We start from the raw sequence: 23,044 nt of genomic DNA on the forward strand, positions 1-23,044 counted from the left end.
CTCCATGGACCACCAACATTTTCTTGTGTACCACCAATGGTCCATGGACCACAGTTTGGTGACCTGTGGTATAGACGATAAAATGGTGAATCGTTACTATAAGTTAAAAACTGCCATTTGCGTTGGATGCGGAGTGATCACATGGACACTGAAGCTGGCTAAAAAGGGTCCCTTTTATTAACATATCAACAAAGAGACCTGCAGAGGTCACTAAATGGGGCAGAATATCCTATATCCAGCATACTTGGGTAATTAATGGGTGTAACTCCTTGGATGGGCAGTGTGAGGCTATCACCAGCCTATGCCTAACCATGGATGCCACACCTCAGGCATGTGGGAGGGCTTCACCCTCATGACCCGGAACCGGAAATGATGTAGGTGAGCCCCAAGGGGACCCCCTTCTCACCACTCTGGCCAGGTAGGCAGCATGAGTTGTACAAAAGGGGCAGTCAATCATCTTCCAAAAGATGCCCAAGGGAGAACACACAGTTGCCACTGATACCCTTTCCACCCCGTTTCTGCCACCCAAGTGACCAAGATTAGAAAGCCAATTGTTGAAAGACTAGCTATTTAGCAACAGATACATCCCATAGTCAAACTCCGTTCCCCATCCTCCAGAATAGCATAGGTGAAAAATAATCTAGACCTAGTAGTGCTAAGATTGTAAAAAGTTCCTACTCGGACCCCAGTTGGGCGACCCCTTAAGCACTATGGATTGAATGGAGGGTGGGTGGGTGTCTGCTCTTGAAGCAGCCAGGACAAAAAGGGGGACGTGAGGGGCCTGTATGTGCTTTTCTTCTCAGTCTAAAGGCCTTTTTCTCCATTTTCTGTCATTTCTCTGTTCATTGATTAGAATGGAAAAGTCATTCCTGGCCAAACTACAGAGGTTTTCCCCAACAGCTACAATGAAGGAAATGATGTTAGGATGATTTATATATATATATATATATTTAATTAAAAACATAATCTTTATTGAAAATAAATGGGGAAGGGATACATAAAGTAAGAGGACTATTCAGTACCAATACAAATATATATGAATTTTGAGTATATAGTTGTACATCAGGTTACATATTTATATATAGAAAAAAGAAGAAGAAAAGAAGAAGAAAGGAGGAGAACAAAAGGAAGGAAACAACAAGAAAAGAAAAAAGAAAGAAAAGGTAAAAGAAATAAATTCATATCTATAAGTTTGTCAGGTATCGTAATTGTTGTCAACTTATCTGTTGACCCGATTACTCTACAGCTTCTAAGACCTTTACTATCAATATACATAATATTTGTGAAATTCTGAACTTGGGTTTGTGTTAACTTTTTTCTAATTTTAAACTATTTCTCTTTTTTTGTTACTTTTTGTTGTTGTTTTGTGGATTTGTGGGGTGGTTATTGGGTTAATTACGTTAGGATAATTTTTAATATCTTTATTTTTTATATATATAACTCAAGAAAGAATGGTTCTTGAGCTATATCTTTCACATGGCACTCATCTAGCAGAAAATTATTTTGAAATATAGTCACTTAACTCCTTGAGAACAAGAGGGGTTATTTCAACATCTTCTATTGGGATGGGCTCCTAATGAACTATACAGGAGGGGTGCCATTATTTATTCATTAATGAATTCTGCTGAGTTTGAAAAGTCATTGCCAATCAGACATAGTCAGAATATGTAAGCACCTCCTGATTTCTCTGTCAATGTAATCATTAAAAGACCTCCATAAACTGCATATAAAAGGCAAGACACCACTCACATTTGGCTCAGAGAGAGAGAGAGAGAGAGAGACTTAGCAAGGCAAGATGAAGCCTTGGGCTGGTTTCCACCTGATTTTCCTGGTTGCTAGTTCTCTGGAGGCTGAAGTCTCAAATTATGGCACTAGAGGACTCCAGGATGCTGAAGCCACTTGATGTGCACCTGAGTTCCAGCTGTTTGATCTTTCATCTTTCTTCTTAGTCTAGTGTGATGTCTCTGTGGAGGAGCAGAAAGTTAGTACTTAGTTTCCCAATAAAGCCAATTCATTAAAAAAGGAATACTTGCCCCATGTTTTTTCTTCTGTCCACAACTACTGTGAGCATAGGAATTTAGGCATTGCTGACCAGTAATGAGTTCTAAACCCCTTTACTACCTGTTCATGTGCATGCTCAGTACTTCTGCGCATGTGCAGAAGCATCCAGGACAGGTGGGCAGAGTCTCCCACCGCCTGTGCTACCAGTTCTTAGAACTGGTCCGAACCAGGAGTAACCTACCGCTGTTGCTGATCAGTTGGTTAACAGGTAAAGAGACCGCTCAAGAACAAGTGAGGGGTGGAATCTGGCTGCAGTGAAGTTCTGCTTAATAAGCATTTATTGAGGATGCTAGTAGGATTTACATTAAACTTTGGAGAAAGTTGAATTGTGATGCTCTTTGAGGGTAAAGGAACTTTTTTAAAAGAAGCAATTTTTCAAAAGATGAATAAGTTACCTTTTAATCAGTAAAACAGAATTAATCTTGACCTATAACTTTTAGGTGACATTTTGCTCATGTGGAACATAAATTAGACCAAGTTTTGATTTCTATAAAACAGGGATTAAATCTGGAAGCTAACCAGAACATTTCATTGTGCCTGAATGTGACCTGTATGTGACCACTGCTATGAGAGCTGCATTGGTTTCCAGTTGGCTTCTGGGTGCAATTCAGAGTATTGGTTGGTTGTTCCCTTTAAATCTTTGCATGGCATAGGACCTGATTGCCTGAGACACAGCCTTTCTCCCATTGTGTCTGTCCACCCACTAGATTCTGACAGAGTGGGTCCTTTCCATTAAATGTTCTGCTCAAAAAGGACTTGGGAAGTATGACTTCTCTGTCATGGCCCCCTCCATCTGGAACAGCATCTCTCCACACATAAAGAACACTCAGAATTCACTGGAATAGAAAACTGTGATTGAATGTGTGGATGACCTTGGGGGGGAAACAGTAAGAGATGGTGCCTAGCAAAAAAAAAAAAAAGAGTCAAGAGAGTCAGGAGACTTCAGTGGCTTCAAGTGGACAAAGATGCCAAATTCAAACTCCTCTGCCAGGAAGTTCCAACAGTTCCAAAAATGGTTACTCTGGTTGTCCTTTCTCCATGGAATTATCATGCTTTCTTTATATAATCACTTTTTACTGGAGATCTCCATGAGTTTATTGCATTACAACAAGCATTCATATTCCTACAACAAAGATTATGGTGATTTCATACTTGGAGGTCCTCCACAAAGGTCAACATCTGTCCTTGAGAGAAGAGCTTGCCTGAATTGACCCATTCAACCAGCAGTGGGTTGCTTCTGGCTCAGCCCAGTTCTCTGAACCTATAGCAGTGGTGGGAGGCTCCACCCGCCCACCCAGGACCCTTCTGTGAATGCGAACATGAACCTGTAACAAAAGCATTTAGAACCCACTACTGCGCTCAACCATTCCTATTCTTCTTCTAGAGACAGAAACCAGAAACTGCAAGGACCTCTTGGAACGTGGAGAGACTCTGAGTAGCTGATATACAATCTACCCAACCAAGAAGAATCCGATGCTAGTTTTCTGTGACATGGAGACAGATGGAGGAGGTTGGTTGGTAATCTGGAGTCCTCCAGAAGAGGAGGGAGGAGGGAGGAGGGAGGAGGGAGGAGGGAGGAGGGAGGAGGGAGGAGGGAGGAGGGAGGAGGGAGGAGGGAGGAGGGAGGAGGGAGGAGGGAGGAGGGAGGAGGGAGGAGGGAGGAGGGAGGAGGGAGGAGGGAGGAGGGAGGAGGGAGGAGGGAGGAGGGAGGAGGGAGGAGGGAGGAGGGGGAGATAATTATCTATTAAACATAATAGAAGAGCAAGAAGGACAATATTACAACAATAACATTTTTAAACAAGCGGTCTCCATGCTGCCATTTTTGTTAGAAAATAATAGCAATTGTTGAAGGGCCCACCATCCTTCTCTCATGTCAAGAGACTGGTGGTGGACAATTTGCAGCCCCAGGGCTTAATAAAAACCTCTTGGAATATGAGCCCAAAGCAGCAGAAAACATTCCTGTTGTTGTCAGATTGAAAAAACTAGAAGCCCTGAAATAGAGCATTCGCAGCTCCAAATTCTGTCCGTATATAGGATGGATATTTTTCACTATGTGGCCCTTATCCCTTATCATTGGGAGCCCTCCCTCAGGAAGCCAATAAGGGAGAAGAGCAGCCATGTTTGCACTTTCACTTCTCTTGATAACAAGTGAACTCAGAGAAGTAGCCATCATTAGTAGTTACAGGGTCATCCAGACACCAACCATCATCTCCATTCCTTGTAGGGAAGTTCCTCTTCATCTATTGTTACAAACTGAGTAGGGGATCTTGGGTGGGAGAGGACACCCAAAAAGTTAAGTTGGCATCTTAACTATTTGTAACTTCCCCTGAAGACATCTCTGACTCTGATGTTTTCACCTCACTTGGAAATAAATATATTTGCATCTCCTGCACTGCTCTGAAGGTCTACCAGGATTCTCACCTCTAGTAATAAATTTATCATAGCATTTTTATAATAAATAAATTAGGCTGATTGAGTCATATCTCTAAACCTACATAATGAGTTTCATGTATCTATGCAGGATTCTTTGTTCCTTGTCCAAATATGCTCTAATCACCACACCAAACTATGCATGTTCTTTATGGATTATTCTGGCACCGGGGACAAACTTTGGTTTTGTTTAGTGATTTGTTGATTTTAAAAATTTAATCAAGAACACATTTTTTAACACAATGGGCAGTAGGATAATTTTCTATGGGATTTTTTTTGCCATTTGTCTTTGAGATAATATAAAATGCACCTATTCCAAGACTTGAGACATTACAATAGCTTTTTAAGCAGCAAAATATAGTGGCATCCAGTTACACTCTCTCCCTATTGCAGTCCTTCTCAAATAGTGGGGTGTCGTCCCCCCCCCCCTGGAGGAGCTTGGAGCAATGCCAGAGGGGCAGGTGACCATAGGGAACAAGTTGTTTGTTTGTTTGTTTTTTGCTGCAGGGAATAGGGGGGTTTTGCACCAAAAAAATACCACACAGAACAGAGCAGGAGATATGAAGTGCAGATAACAAACCGTTAAGAGACACCATGGAAAAATATTTAACAGGGATGAAAAGAAAGGAAGAGAGAGACAGAGATAATGATAATGTGATTACGGTGAGAGACATTTTTTGTTTTCTTTAATGTTAATAAGGATACTGTTAGATATTTGCCTGGGTGACCTACCCAGACAGGGTAAAAGTCAAAAGTTCAGATTTGTTTATTGCATGTTGATTGGTTGCCTTCTTTTGGTGCTTAAAATGTATCTTTGTAAAACTGCCCTGTTGCTGGGCTAGATTGTATAAATAGGAGAACTGTCATTGTATAGAGCTCTCAATACTCCATGGCTTCTTGGCTGAATTGACTTCCTTGTCCTGTTAGCGAAATAAACCTTGCTTGATTCAACCTTGCTTTGAGAGTTATTACATTGGCGACGAGGAAACCGACCCTCCGTGTGCTATCATGGCTACTATTACAGATACAATGTTATGCAGAGCTGTACTTATAACAATTTTATACACAAATGAAATTATTTACAGCCACAGCAGAGTTGGGGAAATGTTGTGTGAAATGTTTACTTCTTCCTAGGGAGGGCGTAACAGAAAATAATTGAGAAGCAGTGCCCCACTGTAACTATGACAGATTCCGTCCTATTCCTTTTGCAAAATGAAGCTAAAAGACAGTGCTCCATTTCAGAAATGGCATAAGATTAGGAAAGCAGCTTCTCTATCAAGCAGTAGTTGGGGTAGTGCTCCCTCTCTTTCCACCAGCTCTTCCAAAGGTGGCAGGATGGGTCTACCAATTTCTACCGTGACTGGAAACAAGAAAGGATTTGTAAGTCAAGGATCAGAATTCTGGCTGGGCAATGATAAGATCCATCTTTTCACCAGCTCTGGTAAGCCCAAAATCCCTTCTTCGACTTGAGACACAGTTTGATATACATGAAGTCCTTTTCTGCAGATAATGCTTATTTTTATCAGAAATAATTATGTAAGAAAAGGGGAATATCCTTCCAGATTCAGCCTATGAATATTACCAGAGGTTCTCTTTGCACTGAAGCAACACAGTATGCATAAAGAAAACACTCTGATCTGTTAGTGCCAGTCCATAAGACTTAACTTCTATTTCCTTCCATAAAGATGAATGGTACATTCCAAATTTATAAATCAAATCTGGGAAAAATAGCTGTTCTTTTCTCTAATTTGGAAATTGTTTTCAAGCTTTTTGCAGCCTGATTTTCCATGAGTGTTAATCATTAACTGAAGAATAAAGCATTAGAATCAGGGGGAAAGGAGAATGTTGCCTTCTTTCTCTGTGGCACCATAAATTCTCTTGTTTTCGAAAAAATACATGGAACCAGGACATAGAAGATCATAGAGCATCTGTACCCCTCCTTATCCCTCACATGTAGGTAGAAAGAGTTATTAAAAGGTAAAAGATCATTTTTGGATTAATTGTGCATGAAGTCCAGAAATGTCCAATGCTTATGATTCTGTCCTACCATATTCGTTAGCACTGCTTTTGAATAGATATGGCTCGTAATCTCATTGTGATCATGTCTTTATGGCATGAAAGTCTACTGCAATGATCAATATGTTTCCCTTATGGACTTCTGCATCTCTAGTATTCATTCTCTAATTACATCTACCCTTTGGGATTCAGGAACACAGCCGTGGCAGATCGATCTAGAAGATTTCAATGGCTCAACAACCTTTGCAACTCATTCCAGTTTCAGAATTGCAAATGAATGTGAAAATTATAAGCTAACTGTGGGTTCCTATTTAGGTGGCAACATGGGTGAGTAAACACAGAGTACCTTTTGACAATGAATGTAACAAATATAAATGTCATGTGATCTGATGCAGAATGTAGAAACATTTCTTAAACCTTCCTCAAAAAGCAAGTGAACAAAACTTCCATCCTGCTCCTTCAAGTTCTAATAGCATATCAAGGGAATGCTTATAACCTTTCAACTGATCCAGAAAACAAAATGTGATCCTAGGCCAGTGATGGCGAACCTTTTTTCACTCAGATGCCAAAAGAGTGTGGGTGCACGCTCTCGCACATGTGAGAGTGCCCACACCCATAATTCAATGCCTAGGGAGGACAAAAACAGCTTCCCATGAACCTTGGAGGCCCCCTGGAGGCTGGAAATGGCCTGCTTCCCAACTTCTGGGGGGGCCAGTAGGTTTGTGTTTCACCCTCCACATGCTCCAAAGGCTTCCCTGAAGATGGTGGAGGGTAAAAATGCCTCCCCCATCTCCCCAGAGGCTCTTTAGAAGCCAAAAACACCCTCCCAGAGCCTCTGTGAAAGCCAAAAATCAGCTGGCCAATACACACATGCACGTTGGAGCTGAGCTAAGCCAACAGCTCATGTGCCAGCAGATATGGCTCTGCATGACACCTGTGGCACCCATGCCACCTGTGGCACCCATACCATAGGTTTGCCATCACTGTCCTAGACTCAGCCAAGTTGTCCATACTTTGGCCTAATGTATTAACAAGTTTCAAGCATACTGGTTTATCAATCATGATCTATAATGTCGCCTGTTAGTTAGACTTCACAGTTGTACATTCAACCATTCAGGGTAAACTTACCATGACTTCAAGAAACATAAATCACTACTATGCGTATTGAATACCTTATTTTTCAGAGTATAAGACGCATTTTTTTCCTCCTTAAAAGAGGTTGAAAATTCAGGTGTGTCTTATACTTTGAATGCAGCTTCTTTTTAAAGCCTTTTTCCCCAGTCCTAACTAGGTGATAATGATCTTCCCAGCTCTTATCTTGCAGATTCTTTCATTGTTACTGTTTGCAAAGAATATTTTCCAAGCCCTAAGTCTTTGCAGAGTTTTTTTCATTGCTCAAACTTGCTCTAAGTAAGTTTCTTTCCAGCCCTAACCAGGCGCTAACAGTGTTCCCAGTTCTTACCGCTTGCAAGCTCTTTCATTGTTACTCTCTGCTAAGATTGTTTTCCAAGCCCTAAGTCTTTGCAGGGTTTTTTAAATTGCTCTAGCTTGCTCCAAATGTTTATTTCCAGCCCTAACCAGATTCTAACAATGTTCCCAGCTCTTACAGGCTTGCAAGCTCTTTCATTTACTCTCTCCAAATAAGGTTTTTTTAAAGCCCTAACCAGGGGATAAAATAATGTGCTGAAACTGACCAGACTAATGATGCTAGCCAGATGAACATCTGGTAAGCAGATTCTTTTCCCTATTTTCCTCCCCCCAAACTAAGGTGCATCTTATACAGTGGTACCTCATGATACAAACCCCTCATGATATGAACTCCTCGCGATACGAACCCGGGGTTCGGAAATTTTTGCCTCTTCTTACAAACTTTTTTCGGATTACTAACCCACCGCAGATCGCAAAATGGCGCTCCGCTGGGCGCCGCCGCCCAGCTGTCACCTTTTAAAACAGCCAGGGGGCTTCTCAGCATTCTCCTGAATCCGAACCCAAACTTTTCGGGTTCGGGAGGCCGCCGAGAAGCGCCACCGCCTGGCTGTCACCTTCTGAAACAGCTGGGGGGCATCTCGGCATTCTCCCGAATGCCGAACCCGGACGTTCGGGTTCGGGTTCCGGAGGCCGCCGAGAAGCGCCCGGCTGTTTCAGAAGGTGACAGATGGGCGGTGCCACTCGGCGGAGCGCTGTTTTTGCGATCGCCGGTGCCGTTTTCGGCCGATCTGGAGGCTAGAAAGGAGGGGGGGAATCCCAATAGGGAATTCCATGGGCGGAGCTTTGACGTCACGAAGACCATTAAGAAAATTTGGTGCAAGCTACAGAATTGGATAAAATAAATAATTAAAATCAAATTGGAAATAAAACCCAAAATATTTTTACTCGGTATCATCGGCAAAGCCATGAAAAAAGAACAATACTATTTGATTCAACATTTGATAACGGCAACAAGAATATGTATAGCACAGTTTTGGAAAAATGAAGCACTGCCAAAGGATAGAAATTTGATTTAAAAAAATGTTAGACTGCAGAAGTGGTTAAAATGACATTGGAGCTGAAAGATCAGGAAGATACAAGATTCCACCAGGTGTGGAAAGATTTTTATACATGGTTGAACCAAAGAATGAATACAAAGTTCGCTGCATGATAAGGGAACAAAGTTTTAAAAATTATGTAAGCTAAAGAATAATAGTTTAAATGTGAACCTTATTATTATTTGATTAGATGCACATTTGCATGTCGAAAGTTAGTGATTAAATAAATTGATTATACCTTAAACCGAATAATAAACCACAGGTAACACTTTCGTACAAGAGAACCAAATGAGGCTGTTGGGGAGCTGAGGAGGGGAGGGGATATGTAAAGTCTTGTATGTGTGTAGTTGTGTATATGTCATTTATAGGTAAATAAAAATTATTCTTAAAAAAAAAAATCCTGGAGCAACGGGAATGCGCTCACTTGCTACATTTGTGTGAATGCGCAAAACACGGATTTCCAGCGCAACCCCAAACTAGTAGGGGAGGGAAGTAGAACCCAACCCTGGTGCTGCAGTATGTTTCAGAATCAATCCAAAAGCAAATATCTTACCCTTAAGACAACATTATCAGTTGCTTAGTGAATATGGGAACTTGCCGAATCAGAAAAAGGGTAAGGATTTATAGGATTATTGATTAAACCAATATGTTTTTTGTTTTAGTTTATTTTTTTCCTGACACAATGTGGCTACAATGCACACGTTATTCAATATAAGGAAAGGTTTAGTTATATGACAAATATTGCATAATTCAAGAGCACCTCTTTTCTTTAATAACAATGAACTCTGCTAAGTTTGCACAAACAGGCATTGCAAAACAGATATGGGCATATTTATCCTTACTCAGAAAATGTAATCATTTGCTGATCTCTCTGTTGATGCAGTAATTAAAAGACCTGCGTATATATATATATAAGAAACAAGATACCACACATGTCTCACTCAGAGAGAAAGCTGGCAAGGGAAGATGAAGCCTTGGGCTGGTTTCCACCTGATTTTCCTGATTGCTGGTTCTGTGGAGGCTGAAGTCTCAAATTATGGCACTGGAGGACTCCAAGAGGCTGAAGACACTTGCTGTGAACGTGAGTTCCACCTGTCTGATTTTTCTTAGCCTTTGTGAGGTCCCTATGTGCAGGAGCAGAATGGTGGTACAGTACTTAGTTTCCCAATAAAGCCAATTCATAAGAAAAGGAATAATTGCCTCACATTCTTTCTATTGTCCACAACTACTGTGAGCACGAGGATCTGGATTCAGGGAAGTAATATACTGACTCTGTAAACTGCTTAGAAAGTTCTGTAAAGCACTATAAACCACTATATAAGTGTTATTGCTATCTAGGCACTGCTGACTAGCAGCTTTGCAGGTAAAGAGATGGCTCAGGAACAGGTGAGGGATGAATTCTGACTCCAGGGAGGTTCTGTCTTAAGATTGAGCATTTCCTGAGGGTGCTGGTGACATTTAAAGGTTGGAGAAAGTGCATGAGTTGTGATGCTTTTGAAGGGAAAGGAGCTCTTTTCAAAGCAGCAGCATCTTCCGAATAGTTTTTAAGGATCAATAAGTTACTTTTTAATAAATAAAAACAAAATTGATCTTAAGCAACTGGGTAATTTTCAGATGACATTTTGTATATGTCGAACATGCATTAGCTGGGGTTTTGAAATTTATAAAACATGGTTAAGATTTTTGCCTAGGTATTTGCCTAACCAGTTTTATGTATACATTGAATAGGTAAACATGAGAACAAGCAAGTTTAATCCTACATCTTCTAGATACAGATAGCCTCCTAATGAAGTCTACTTTATGTGGAAGACCCTGGTTTCACACTGTATAATGGACAAAGATGAAAAATAGTTTGGTGTAGCGGTTAAATAATCAAACTAGAATTTGGGAGACCATGAGCTCTAGTTCCACTTTAGGCACAAAGTCCTCTGACCATGGAATAGTCACTCTCTCTCAGCTCTAAGAAGGTAAGGGCAACTTCTAGGTAAGATTGCCAAGAAAGCTGCAGAAATTTGCCCAGCAGTTGCCAGGAGTCCAGATTCATTTTAAAAGAAAAGAAAGGGGAAAAGAAGGAAGGGAGGAAGGAAGAAGGGAGAGAAGGAGGGAAAAAAGCAAGAGTCAAAACAAATCAAGGATGCACTGTTGCCTTAGAGAAAAGTCCTTGGGCAATAGCCCTCTAATTTCATTCTCATATTCTCCAACAGACCAGCAACAGAAGTAATGTTTACGTGTGGAAAATATGAGTGGAAGAAATGTTGTGTTTCTTTTACACCCTAATCAACTTGCCTTCTGCCACCCTGATTTTCTAGTACCTCACTCATGCTGTTTTGGTTTAAAGTGAACCTATTGCGCTATAGGGAGACTATTCAGCCTCTTTTCTGTCTTTCATGTTGTGTCCTTTTTATGCTCTTTCTCCCATGCCAGAGCTGAAGGGCTTAACACAATGTGGAAATGAGAAGATTCTTCTCCAAGGTCAGGCTGGGATACCTGGAATTCCAGGTGTGCCAGGAACAAATGGATCACCAGGGCTAAAGGGTGACCCCGGTCCTCAGGGGCCTCCAGGTGAGTAAATATCCATTGAAGATGTCATTCCAAGTATTTGCAGTTTTTTCTTGCAACAGTGGGAAGCGAACTTTCTATTAATAAAGCTACTTGCCTAGAAAAGGAGAAGTTGCTGGCAGAGAGACAGAAGCAATTTGCTTTATCCCAATAGGAAATGAAAGTTGCATGTTCTCTGTCAGTAGGATCATCTAGTAGAGGATTCTTAAGATCAATATCTTAGCAAAATAGTCAGGAGATGTTTCTTTGGTTCTCTATTGTTGTGGGAATTTTTAAAAGGTCGTTTTGTCCTATGAGTTGTTCTTATGCTCATGAGCCTTCTTCCTTTCAGGAGAATCAGCAATGTTATCAAGGATTTGTTGCTCAATAACCTAGAAATCCAACATAATTTTGAACAAATCCTAACTCCCAACAACCCTGAGCTAAAACCATCATCTCAAATCCAAATAGCCTACCTCTTTGATTATTTGCTCCCTTGAAGCTGTAATGTTCTCATCAGTGCAATGTCTGGCTTGAAAAGTCTGTTGAAGATGTATTTTGATGTTTCTAAACTGGCCATTTTCCTCCTCCTCCTCTTCTTTCTTCAGGTGAAAGAGGATCTGCTGGGATAACTGGAAAAGCTGGACCAAAAGGAGACAAAGGAGACAAAGGTAATACACCTATTGTTTGTGATCAAAGTTTGTGCAAGAGCTGGATCAAAGGGGAAGCACTGCCCCACCTGTATGCCACCAATCACATTTTATTTCATGCTGTCCCTGGTTGACCTGCTTGTAATACAGAACCAAATGATGAATGGACAATACACTAACATAAACATTAACCCCCTTAGATAGGGTTCGCAACTTGGGTGTCCTCCTGGACCCACAGCTGAGTTTTGACCACCATCTTTCAGCTGTGGCTGGGGGACCTTTGCCCAGGTTCACCTGGTTTACCAGCGGTGGCCCTATTTGGACCAGGAGGCTCTCTGCACAGTTACTCAGGCCTCATCACCTTCCGTCTTGATTATTGCAACACGCTCTACATGGGGCTACCCTTGAAAAGTGTTCAGAGACTGCAAATAGTCCAGAATGCAGCCGCGAGAGCTGATGCTCCGCGAGCTGCACTGGCTTCCTATTTGTCTGCGGGCACAATTCAAGGTGTTGGTTATTACCTATAAAGCCCTACATGGCTCAGGGTCAGACTATTTACGGGACCACCTCCTGCCACATACCTCGCAGAGACCAATAAGAACACTCAGAGTTGGCCTCCTCTGGGTCCCGTCAACAAAGCCATGCAGGTTGGCAGGACCACGGAGGGGGGGGGGCTTCTCTGTGGCCGTCCTGGCTCTATGGAACCAACTACCTCCTGATGTCCGTATTGCTCCCACACTATTGGCCTTCCATGAGCCACAAAGAGCTGGCCTGGGGGGCTATGAACTAACAACTGAAAGGGCCACACTGTATGAATGCTATATATGTATGGGATCATGTCTTTTTATATTAACTGGGTTTCTTTTAATACGGGGTTTTACATATTTTAGATTATATTTGACTTCTTTTTATTGCTCTGTACTTATTTGTATTTCTATTTGTATTATTATTGTAAGCTGCCCTGAGTCCTTCAGGATTGGGCGACATAGAAGTCAGATAGATAGATGATAGATAGATAGATAGATAGATAGATAGATAGATAGATAGATAGATAGATAGATAGATAGATAGATAGATAGAATTATTCTAATATATGGGCCTGATGAACCTTTCTGTTTACCCACTGCACAAGAAATTGCTGTGTTTTTTTTTCCTTACAGGAGATGCCTGCAGCTTAGACAATTGTGAACCGAAAGGTATGCCTCTTCTTCCTCTTTCTCAATAGCTACCTAGTTGGGTTGCTTTAGTCTTTCAGATGGTAGATGGATGATTTTGGAAGCTGAAGGCCAAGAAACCTGAAATCATCAAATGCAGAAAGCTTGCTTTGCTAATGTCAGTCTTGCTAGGCCTTTATAACTAACCAAGTTGTTATTTCCAGACGTTTTTACAGAAAGCATTGGTAGCCAATCAAGTATAAAAGTAGATGGATTCTTAAAAATCCATCTCATACCGGACAATCTATTTTTAAAACTATTGGTCCCTTATGCCCTGATCATTTTATGATGGAACTACGTTAACTGATACTACATAGGTAGTGATGGGCGAACCCAACGGTGTTCGGGTTCAGTGAGTTCAGCCAAACTTGCCGTAAATTTCGGCTGAGTTCACCAAACTCAAACCCGAACACTCTGTGATGTCAAAACTCCGCCCCCGGAATCCCATTGTGGGATTTCCCAGCTCCTTTTGCTGAAAGGACTTCCCTTTGTTTGCTTAGAAGAGAGGGCAAAATTATTGCTTGTTCTATAGTGTAATGGTTAGCAGTCTGGATTTTGAGTTCAAATCTTTTTTTAAAAAAAATTATTTTTATTTATTATTATTATTATTATTATCATCATCATCATCATCATCATTTATTAATTATTTCCATGGGCACATCGGGAAGGTTCCCTTTTGCCCCCAAAGAGCTGAAGGGTCCTTTTAATGCTTTCTTTTTTTTTTCACACGAACTTAATTGGTTCCAGGACAAGGTTCGTAAGGTGAAAAGTTCATAACACGAAACTATTTTCCCATAGGAATCAATATAAAAGCAAATAATGAGTGCAAATCCTTCAGGAAAATCCCAAACTTTAGAAGGGAGGTGAACAGAGGGCAGGGAGGAGCAACGAAAGGGGGCAGGTAGAAGAACCAAGGCTAGGCTAAAGGGTGAGTGGGAAGGAAGAAAGGCAAGGGGGCGCCCCTCCCTTTTCTTTCTTCAAAAGACACCCTTTCAGTGCCTCTGCAAGCTCTCCGTTCTCCTAGCATTGTTAATGCAAACTCTCCATCTCCAAGCCACCCCCTCCCTTTTCTTTCTTCAAAAGACAGCCTTTCAGTGCCTCTGCAAGCACTCCATTCTCCTAGCTTTCTTAATGCAAACTCTCCATCTCCAAGCCGCCCCCTCCCTTTTCTTTCTTCAAAAGACACCCTTTCAGTGCCTCTGCAAGCACTCCATTCTCCTAGCTTTGTTAATGCAAACTCTCCATCTCCAAGCTGCCCCTCCCTTTTCTTTCTTCAAAAGAGAAAAAAAGAAACCCCTTCATCCCAGCAGCAGCGGTTTGTGTTCGTAAGGTAAAAATAGTTCGGAAGAAGAGGCAATTTTTTTTTTAAACACTGGGTTCGTATCTTGAAAAGTTCATTAGAAGAGGCATTCGTAAGATGAGGTACCACTGTACTACTAATAATAATAATAAATAAAAAATTAAAAAATGTAAAAAAAAATTAAATGGAGGCTCCACCAAGATTTGAACTCAGATCGCTGGATACAAAGTCCAGACTGCTAACCATTACACTATAGAACTGGCCATGATTCTTCCTTATCTTCCAAGTAAGTAAAGGGAGGTCAGGAAGAAGTATACCTGACGTCAAAGCTCCACCCCCGGAATTTCATCATGGGGTTTCCCAGCTCATTTTGCTTGCAGCGCGGCAAGCAAAAGGAGGTGGGGAATGCCACGATGGGATTCCCCACTCTCCTCCCAGACAGCGGCATTTCGCAGTTTTTGAGCGAATGCCGAACCCGAACCCGAACTTTGCCCAAAGTTTCAAAAAAACCTGGCTTCGGGTTCGGTGTCACGAACGGCACGAAATGCAAACCCGAACCCAAATTGTGCGAGTTCGGTTCGCCCAGCACTATACATAGGGCTTCTCTTGAAGATTAGCTTTAAACTACAAGTGTTTCAAAATAGAATGGTACAAGCAGTAATTGGCCTGTCTCATTGTGCCTATGTGATCACAGCTATGAGATTGGCACTGACTGCTAGCTGGCTTCAAAATGCTTGTTGCTCCCTTTAAAACTTTGTATGGAATAGGTCACTTGAAGAACTGCTTTTCTCCGATTATGTTGGCTCACCTCCTAGTTTCTGGCAGAATGGATCCCTCCTATTATATATTGTCCTCATACAGGATCTAGGAAGGATAGCTTCTCTGTGACCATGACCCTCACTGGTCAAAAATGCCAAATCCAATCTAACCATCTGGGTGGCTGGGCAACAAATCACAATAATAACAACACTCATATAAAATTACTTAGAAAGTGAAGAAAGACCAGCTAAAAACTTGGCAAACATTTTGAAGTGAAAATAATGTTAAAATTCTGCAGCCCTGAAAGATGGGAATAATGGCTTTCTAGAAAATATATTTTAAATTTTATTTATATTCATATGCTCACTGTGACGGGAAAAGGATCTCATTGAGAGAAATCAGCCTGTTAGAGCTGAAGTGAGGTTTCCCGGCGGTCGATGGCATTGAGCTACAAGCAGGCATTTCAGAACGAAGTTAACTTTATTAGAAAAAGTAAAAAAAGATTATAATGCCTGGAGCAGCATAAAAACATGTCTTCACATCTTAACAACTAAGAAGAGAAGAATGGCTGCTCCTTCTTTTCCTGCGTGAGGGAGGAAGTGAGCAAAGCAGTGTTACATCATAGAAAGGGAGGAGCTACATTAACAAACAGAGTTAACCATTTAACTACAGGATGTTTCTTAATGTCTTTGGAGGCTGTCAACCCACAGCGTGACACACTGGTTGATGACAAAGAAAGGACTTTGTAATACCTAAATTAAGAATGGGTTTTGTACTTTCCATGTATCAACTTTCCCCAAACTTTCCCTCAAACTCCCATCATCCTCAGTCAGCAAGCCCAACAGTTCCAAAGATGCCTACTATGGCTCTCCTTTCCCCCTGGAATTATCATGCTTTCTTTATGTAATCACTTCTTACAAGGGATATCCATGAGTTCATTGCATTGCAACAAGCATTCATATTCCTGCAACTAAGAATGTAGTGATTTTGTAAGTTCTCCACAAAAGTCAATATGAGTCCCAGGTATCTATTTTACCTGAACTAACCCACTCAATTCTTCTCCTTTTCTTCCCCTAGTGACAGAACCCAGAAACTGCAAAGACCTCCTGGAACGAGGGGACACCCTGAGCGGCTGGTATACAATCTACCCAACCAAGGGGAACCCGATGATGGTTTCCTGTGACATGGAGACAGATGGAGGAGGGTGGTTGGTAAGTGGAAGCCCAAGGAGGAGGAGAAAGAGATACCCAAATACATGAGAAGAGAAAAAAATATCCCATGTGACTATAATTACAGTAGGCTCCATGTTATCATTTTTTAATAAAATAACAGAAGCTATTCAGAGGCCCATCAGTGTTCTCTCATCTAAAGTGGTGGACAAGTTGCAACCTCAGAGCTGAATGAGTCCTCTCTTGGGATTTGAGGCAGGACAGTAATGAACTGAAGTAACAAAGGTGGTCTGAAGGAGATGTTCCCTAGCTATGACTCAGAAGAGGGGTCAAAGTTCTATTCAAGGTCTTTTGCAAAACAGACTGAAAGGCAGTCTCCCACTTCAGAAATGGGGGCCTAAGATTGGGAAAGCAGCTTCTCCATCCAACAGATGATGGGGTATCACTCCTTTTCTCTACACAGCGATTCCAGAGGCGGCAGGATGGGTCTGTGGATTTTTACCGTGACTGGGAATCATACAAGAAAGGATTTGGAAATCAAGGATCAGAATTCTGGCTGGGCAATGATAAGATCCATCTCCTCACCAGCTCTGGTAAGCCCAAAATCTCCTCTTGTACCTGATACTCACTTTGATACTTTAAATCAGTTTACCAGACAATACATATCTACAGCAGAATTATTTTTTAAGAAAAGATGAGTATCAATCTTTCCAGATTCATCCCTTTAATACTAGCAGAGATTCTCTTTGCAGCACAGGAACACAGTTTGCATAAAGCAAACACTCTGATCTGTTTTTGTCAGTCCATAAGACTTAACTTTTTTTTAAGAAAAAAGTTTTATTGAATTAATATACAATTTAAAAAGACAGTACAGTATTTTATTTATTTATTTTGTCCAATACAAATTGAAAGTTAAAGAGAATAAATCATGCAGTATTAAATATCAGGGAAAGGATAGAAGAAAAGATATGAGAGTAGAATACGTCAATGAAGAATAGAGGAAAGAATATATGAATGGAAGAAAAGATATATAAAATATAGGAGAGACAATTGGACGGGGGACGGAAGGCACACAAGTGCACTTACGCTTGCCCCTTACTGACCTCTAAGGAACCTGGTAAAGTTTGGAGCGGTTGATATTAAGTTTGAACCTGCTGCTTGCTCTTGTGTTATTGCGGTTGAAGCTGAAGTAGTCATTGACAAGCAGGATGTTGCAGCATATGATCTTGTGGGCAATACTTAGATCACGTTTATGGCATCATAGTTCTAGGCTTTCTAGACCCAGGATTGTAAGTCTAGTTTCGCAGGGTATTCTGTTTCGAGTGATGGAGTGTAGGGCTCTTCTCGTGAAGAAATCGTTGGACATTTTCGAGGGTGTTGATGTCCAAAATGCTGTGTGGGTTCCAGACAGATGAGCTGTATTCAAAGATGGGTCTGCCGAACGTTTTGTAAGCTCTGGTGAGTAGTGTGAGATTGCCGGAGCAGAAGCTACGTAAGATCAGGTTGACACTTCTAGAAGCCTTTTTGGCAATATTGTTGCAGTGGGCTTTGGCACAAGTCATTTGATATTAGTATTCCAAGGTCTTTTACTGAGTGGGGGTTGTTTGTGAGATTTTGTTTATTTAGTTTGTATATGAGGTTCGGATTCTTTTTGCCGATGTGGAGAACAGAGCATTTGCTAGATGATATTTGAAGTTGCCAAGTGTTAGACCAATCTGAGACGAAGTCAAGGTCTTTCTGGAGAATAGCTGTGTTGGCTGTGGTATTGAAGAGTTTTACATTGTTGGTGAAAAGAACACAGTTGCTTGTGATATGATCGCAGAGGTCGTTGATGTAGAGAATGAAAAGAGTAGGTCCTAGTACTCTGCCTTGGGGAAGGCCACTTTTAACAGGGACAGGGAGGGAACTGGCACTTCCAATTTTGACAACTTGTTGTCTGTTTGACAGGAATGCTGTAATCCAGCTGTGCAGGAATCCTGAGATGCCGTAGGATTTAAGTTTTAGTAGTATCCATTTCATATTTCTATAAACTAATTTGTATTGTACATTTGTCTTAAAACAAACAAACACCTAACACAAAACGAGAAAAGAAGGAAATAAAGAAAAGAAACATGAAAAACACCCAAGAGCCTCTTACAAACAACCCCCCACCCTTGCTGTCTATCTTGACAGCTAATCCATTTATCATTTATGTTATTTTATGACGCTCTGTACTAAGGGTTTTTATTTGGCTTTATGTGAAGCCTTCCTTCCCATTTTTTTGGATTGTTATTCCTAATTTCTACAATAGCCATCTTATATTTTTATGACTTTTTAACATAATATCCCTTTATACAGCTTTTTTCTGTTTCCTTTTTTTCTACCCATTTATAAAATTCCTTCCATACTTCATAATATTTCGATTCATCCTTACTTTTCAGTTCTTGTGTCATTTTATCTAGTTCTGTACAATCGTGTTTTTTATGGTAATTCTTTCTGTCAATATTTCCTCTTTCTTCCAATTTTGGATGATACATATCCTGGTAGCTCTGCTAATATGCTATATAAGATAATATTGTTCGTTTTTAATTTTATGCTCAATTATGCCTAACAGGAAGATTTTTGGTTCCATTTTGAGTTCTTGTGTAGTGATTTTCTTAATCCATGTTCTAATTTTATTCCATTTTTTAAATTTGAGGACATGTCCACCACATGTGGAAAAACGTTCCACTATTATCCTTTTCTACCTGATACTCATTTCGATACTTTAAATCAGTTTACATGGTTATCTATACCAGTATTAATTTTTAAGAAAAGATGAGTGTCAATATTTCAAGATTCATCCCTTTAATACAGTACTAGCAGACATTCTACTTGTATCACAGGAACACAGTTTGCATAAAGTAACCACTCTGATCTGTTTTTGTCAGTCCATAAGACTTTACTTCTATTTCCTTCCATAGAGATGAACAGTATATTCCAAATTTATAAATCACACCTGGGAAAAATAGATGTTCTTTCCTGTAATTTGGAAATTATTTGGAGTTTTATACAGCCTGATTACTCAAGAGCATTAATCATTAACTGAAAAATAAAATTTTAGAATCAGGGAAAAAGGAGAAACCTGCCTTCTTTCTCTGGGGATCCATAAATTCTCCTCATTTAAAAAAACATGTGGAACCAGGACACCAAGAAACCATCTGTACCCCTCCTCATTACCTTAACAAATTGTATGTACAAAGAAAATTATTAACATATTGACTTTGTAAAGGTAAAGGGTAAAAAATGGCACTTCAGGGATCATAAACCCACCTTGATCATGTCCATGTGGAATGAAAGTCTATGTAATGATTAACAGGCTTCCCTTCAAAAATTCTCTAATAGTATCTATCTTTTGGTGTGCAGGAACACATAAGTTGAGGATTGATCTGGAAGATTTCAGTGGTTCCAAAACCTTTGCAATATATTCCAGTTTCAGAATTGCAAATGAAAGTGAAAATTACAAATTGATGTTGGGTTCCTATTTGGATGGCAACATGGGTGAGTAATACAGAAAATGCCTCTGCATTCAAGTACTTCTTACATTGAATAAAACAACCATAAATAGTTGCTTCAAATAGTGAGATGGGCAGAAAATATGTTTAATCATAGAAAAAGTGGAGAAGATAATAAAATGCAAAAACCCGCAAAAAAAAAAATAGAAAATCTGTGGCAAAAGAAAGCACAGGTAGTACCAATAGTAACAAGTGCTTTGATATCTATTCATGTACCACCACTTGAACACCATTGCCATTGACATAGTCGCCACCAAATGTAAAGGCACATTTACTTGAAACAGCTTACAAGTTGCAACAATATTGTAACACAATTAAATATCAATATCTGTCTATAATAGGTTTTTGGGAAGGATTCAATAGGTAGATAAAAATGCCAAATTGAATCTAAATAATCTCGCTGCATAACAATACCAGATGACCTCAATGCAGAATGCAGAAACTGTTTAAGCCAAGGGCCTGCCTAATTCCTTTCTAGCTTATCAGAGGGACAATATAGGTGTGTGAATATGAAGAGGCAGCCCTTCAACTGGTCCAGGGAACAAAATGCATTCTGGTTTATCAAAAAGATTTACAACATGGCCTATTGGATGGATCTTGGTGTATTCAGAAAGTCACGTTAAAGAAGCCATGGCTTCAAGAAAAAGGTAAAGCGGGGAAGAGCCTTCTCTGTGGCTGCCCCGACTCTCTGGAACCAGCTCCCCCCAGAGATTAGAACTGCCCCTACCCTCCTTGCCTTTCGTAAACTTCTCAAAACCCACCTTTGTCGTCAGGCATGGGGGAACTGAGATATTTCCCCCGGGCCTATATAATTTATGTAAGGTATGTTTGTATGTATGTCTTTTTAATAATGGGGTTTTTTAAATATTTTAAATTGTAAATTTGTCATGAACTGTTCTATTGTATTTTGAGCCGCCCCGAGTCTACGGACAGGGGCGGCATACAAATCTAATAAATAAATAAATAAAATAACTAAATAAAGCCATCGAAAATCATATTGGATCTTCTTCATTGGGCTGGCTAGTGATGCCAACATTCAAATTTAGGAAGTTAGGCAAATAAACCAAATCCTCTATCATTTATATTGGATCCCTTTCTAATTTTTAGTGGTGTGGGAATATTTTTCATTAGTGAAATACCCTGCAGGTTTGTGTTCCTTGAAGACAAGAACTTAGTTTTTCCCTGTGATTTCCTCCTTTTAGGTGATTCTCTCTCAGGACACAATGACCATGCATTCTCTACCAAAGACAGAGACAATGATATCTATAATGGAAATTGTGCTGCAGATTACAAAGGAGGCTGGTGGTATAACAAATGCCACTCTTCCAACTTGAATGCCCTGTATCACAAAGGGGAACAGACCTCTTATGGTGATGGCATCAACTGGGCTACAGGAAAAGGATACTATTATTCTTACAAGTATTCAGATATGAAAATTAGATCACAATAATGAAACCTCAGTTTGTCAGATTCTTCTACAGACATCACCCCAAAAGTACCAGCAGATTCATGAATTCCCCCCCACACACACAAAATTCCTTTTCTATTTTCTACCTGAAAAAGCAAATTAAATTCAATCAATTTTTAAATTGTTCTTTGTGTGTTCATTGGACTCTACTCCCTTATAATACTCTTCTTTGTAATTACATAGGATAGTAATAGTAATAGCACTTAGACGTATATACCAATTCACTGTGCTTTTACAGTCCTCTCTCAGCAGTTTACAAAGTCAGCATATTGCCCCCAGCAATCTGGGTCCTCATTTTATCTACCTCAGAAGGATGGAAGGCTGAGTCGACCTTGAGCTAGTGAGATTCGATCTGCCAAATTGTAGTCAGCTGGCTGTCAAAAAGTACCCTGTAGTACTACATTCTAATCACTGCACCTCTGTGGCTCATGGCGATGGGGTTCAAATGCTTCTCCATTTTGCAAATTTTTTGGAAGGGAAAGAAAAAGGTGCTCCTGAAAATTGTGCAAAGTCGACATTTTACTTATACCTCTCCTGATTCCTAAGGGGTCAGTAAGGGGCCTGCATAAGTGCAGCAGAGTGCCTTCTGTCCCCTGTCCTAATGTTTCTCTTTTACTAGCATCATGTATATAAATATTATATCTTTGTATACCACCAATACATACATGGCAAAACAAATAAATTAAATAAAAATATATTGATCTATAATCCATAAGTAGGTAAAGTAACACAACAGTTCCTACTCATTTATCTGTCTGTGCTTTATGAATCAACAACAGGATTCACTTGGACCTCTGCCTTAGTAAAGGACCCTTGGAAGGGTTTCATAAACTGATTGCCTTAAATGACTTCCCTGGTAGAAACAATAAATGAGATAGCCATGTCAGTGCTTTTCATAGTCAAGGAAATCTGAAATTATAACTCAGATCAAATCTTTAGAAATGACGGGTGGGGGGGATTTCCTTTCTTTCAGCTACCGATTCAGCCCAGAAATGGGTTCCTGCCACTTCAGACCATTTCGACCTGAACTGGTAGTGACCCACTGGTGATGTCAGGATGATATTATGGAACCAACTCTACATGGGGCTACCTTTGAAAAGTGTTCGGAAACTTTAGATTGTGCAGAATGCAGCTGCGAGAGCTATCATGGGCTTTCCCAAAAATGCCCATGTAACACCAACACTCCGCAGTCTGCATTGGTTGCCGATCAGTTTCCGGTCACAATTCAAAGTGTTGGTCATTACCTATAAAGCCCTTCATGGCACCGGACCAGGATATCTACGAGACCACCTTCTGCCGCATGAATCCCAGAGACTGGTTAGGTCCCACAGAGTGGGCCTTCTCTGGGTCCCGTCAACAAAACAATGTCATTTGGCGGGGC

General features: G+C 40.4%; 1 protein-coding gene and 1 pseudogene across 1 annotated transcript; both read left to right on the forward strand.

Annotated features, from left to right (window-relative positions):
* Positions 1 to 1,791: 1,791 nt before the first annotated feature.
* Positions 1,792 to 6,842, forward strand: LOC139163643 (ryncolin-2-like; annotated as a pseudogene).
* Positions 6,705 to 21,784, forward strand: LOC139175637 (ryncolin-3-like). Its single transcript, XM_070766817.1, has 9 exons — positions 6,705 to 6,834; positions 9,916 to 10,113; positions 11,457 to 11,594; positions 12,179 to 12,241; positions 13,381 to 13,416; positions 16,571 to 16,704; positions 17,126 to 17,255; positions 20,047 to 20,181; positions 21,398 to 21,784. Exons 2-9 carry the CDS (start codon positions 9,999 to 10,001, stop codon positions 21,643 to 21,645), a joined length of 999 nt encoding a protein of 332 aa, XP_070622918.1. The 5' UTR covers positions 6,705 to 6,834; positions 9,916 to 9,998; the 3' UTR covers positions 21,646 to 21,784.
* The last annotated feature ends 1,260 nt before the right edge of the window (positions 21,785 to 23,044 follow it).

This window comes from Erythrolamprus reginae, chromosome 1 (genome assembly GCF_031021105.1).
Source record: "Erythrolamprus reginae isolate rEryReg1 chromosome 1, rEryReg1.hap1, whole genome shotgun sequence".
NCBI lineage: Eukaryota > Metazoa > Chordata > Lepidosauria > Squamata > Dipsadidae > Erythrolamprus > Erythrolamprus reginae.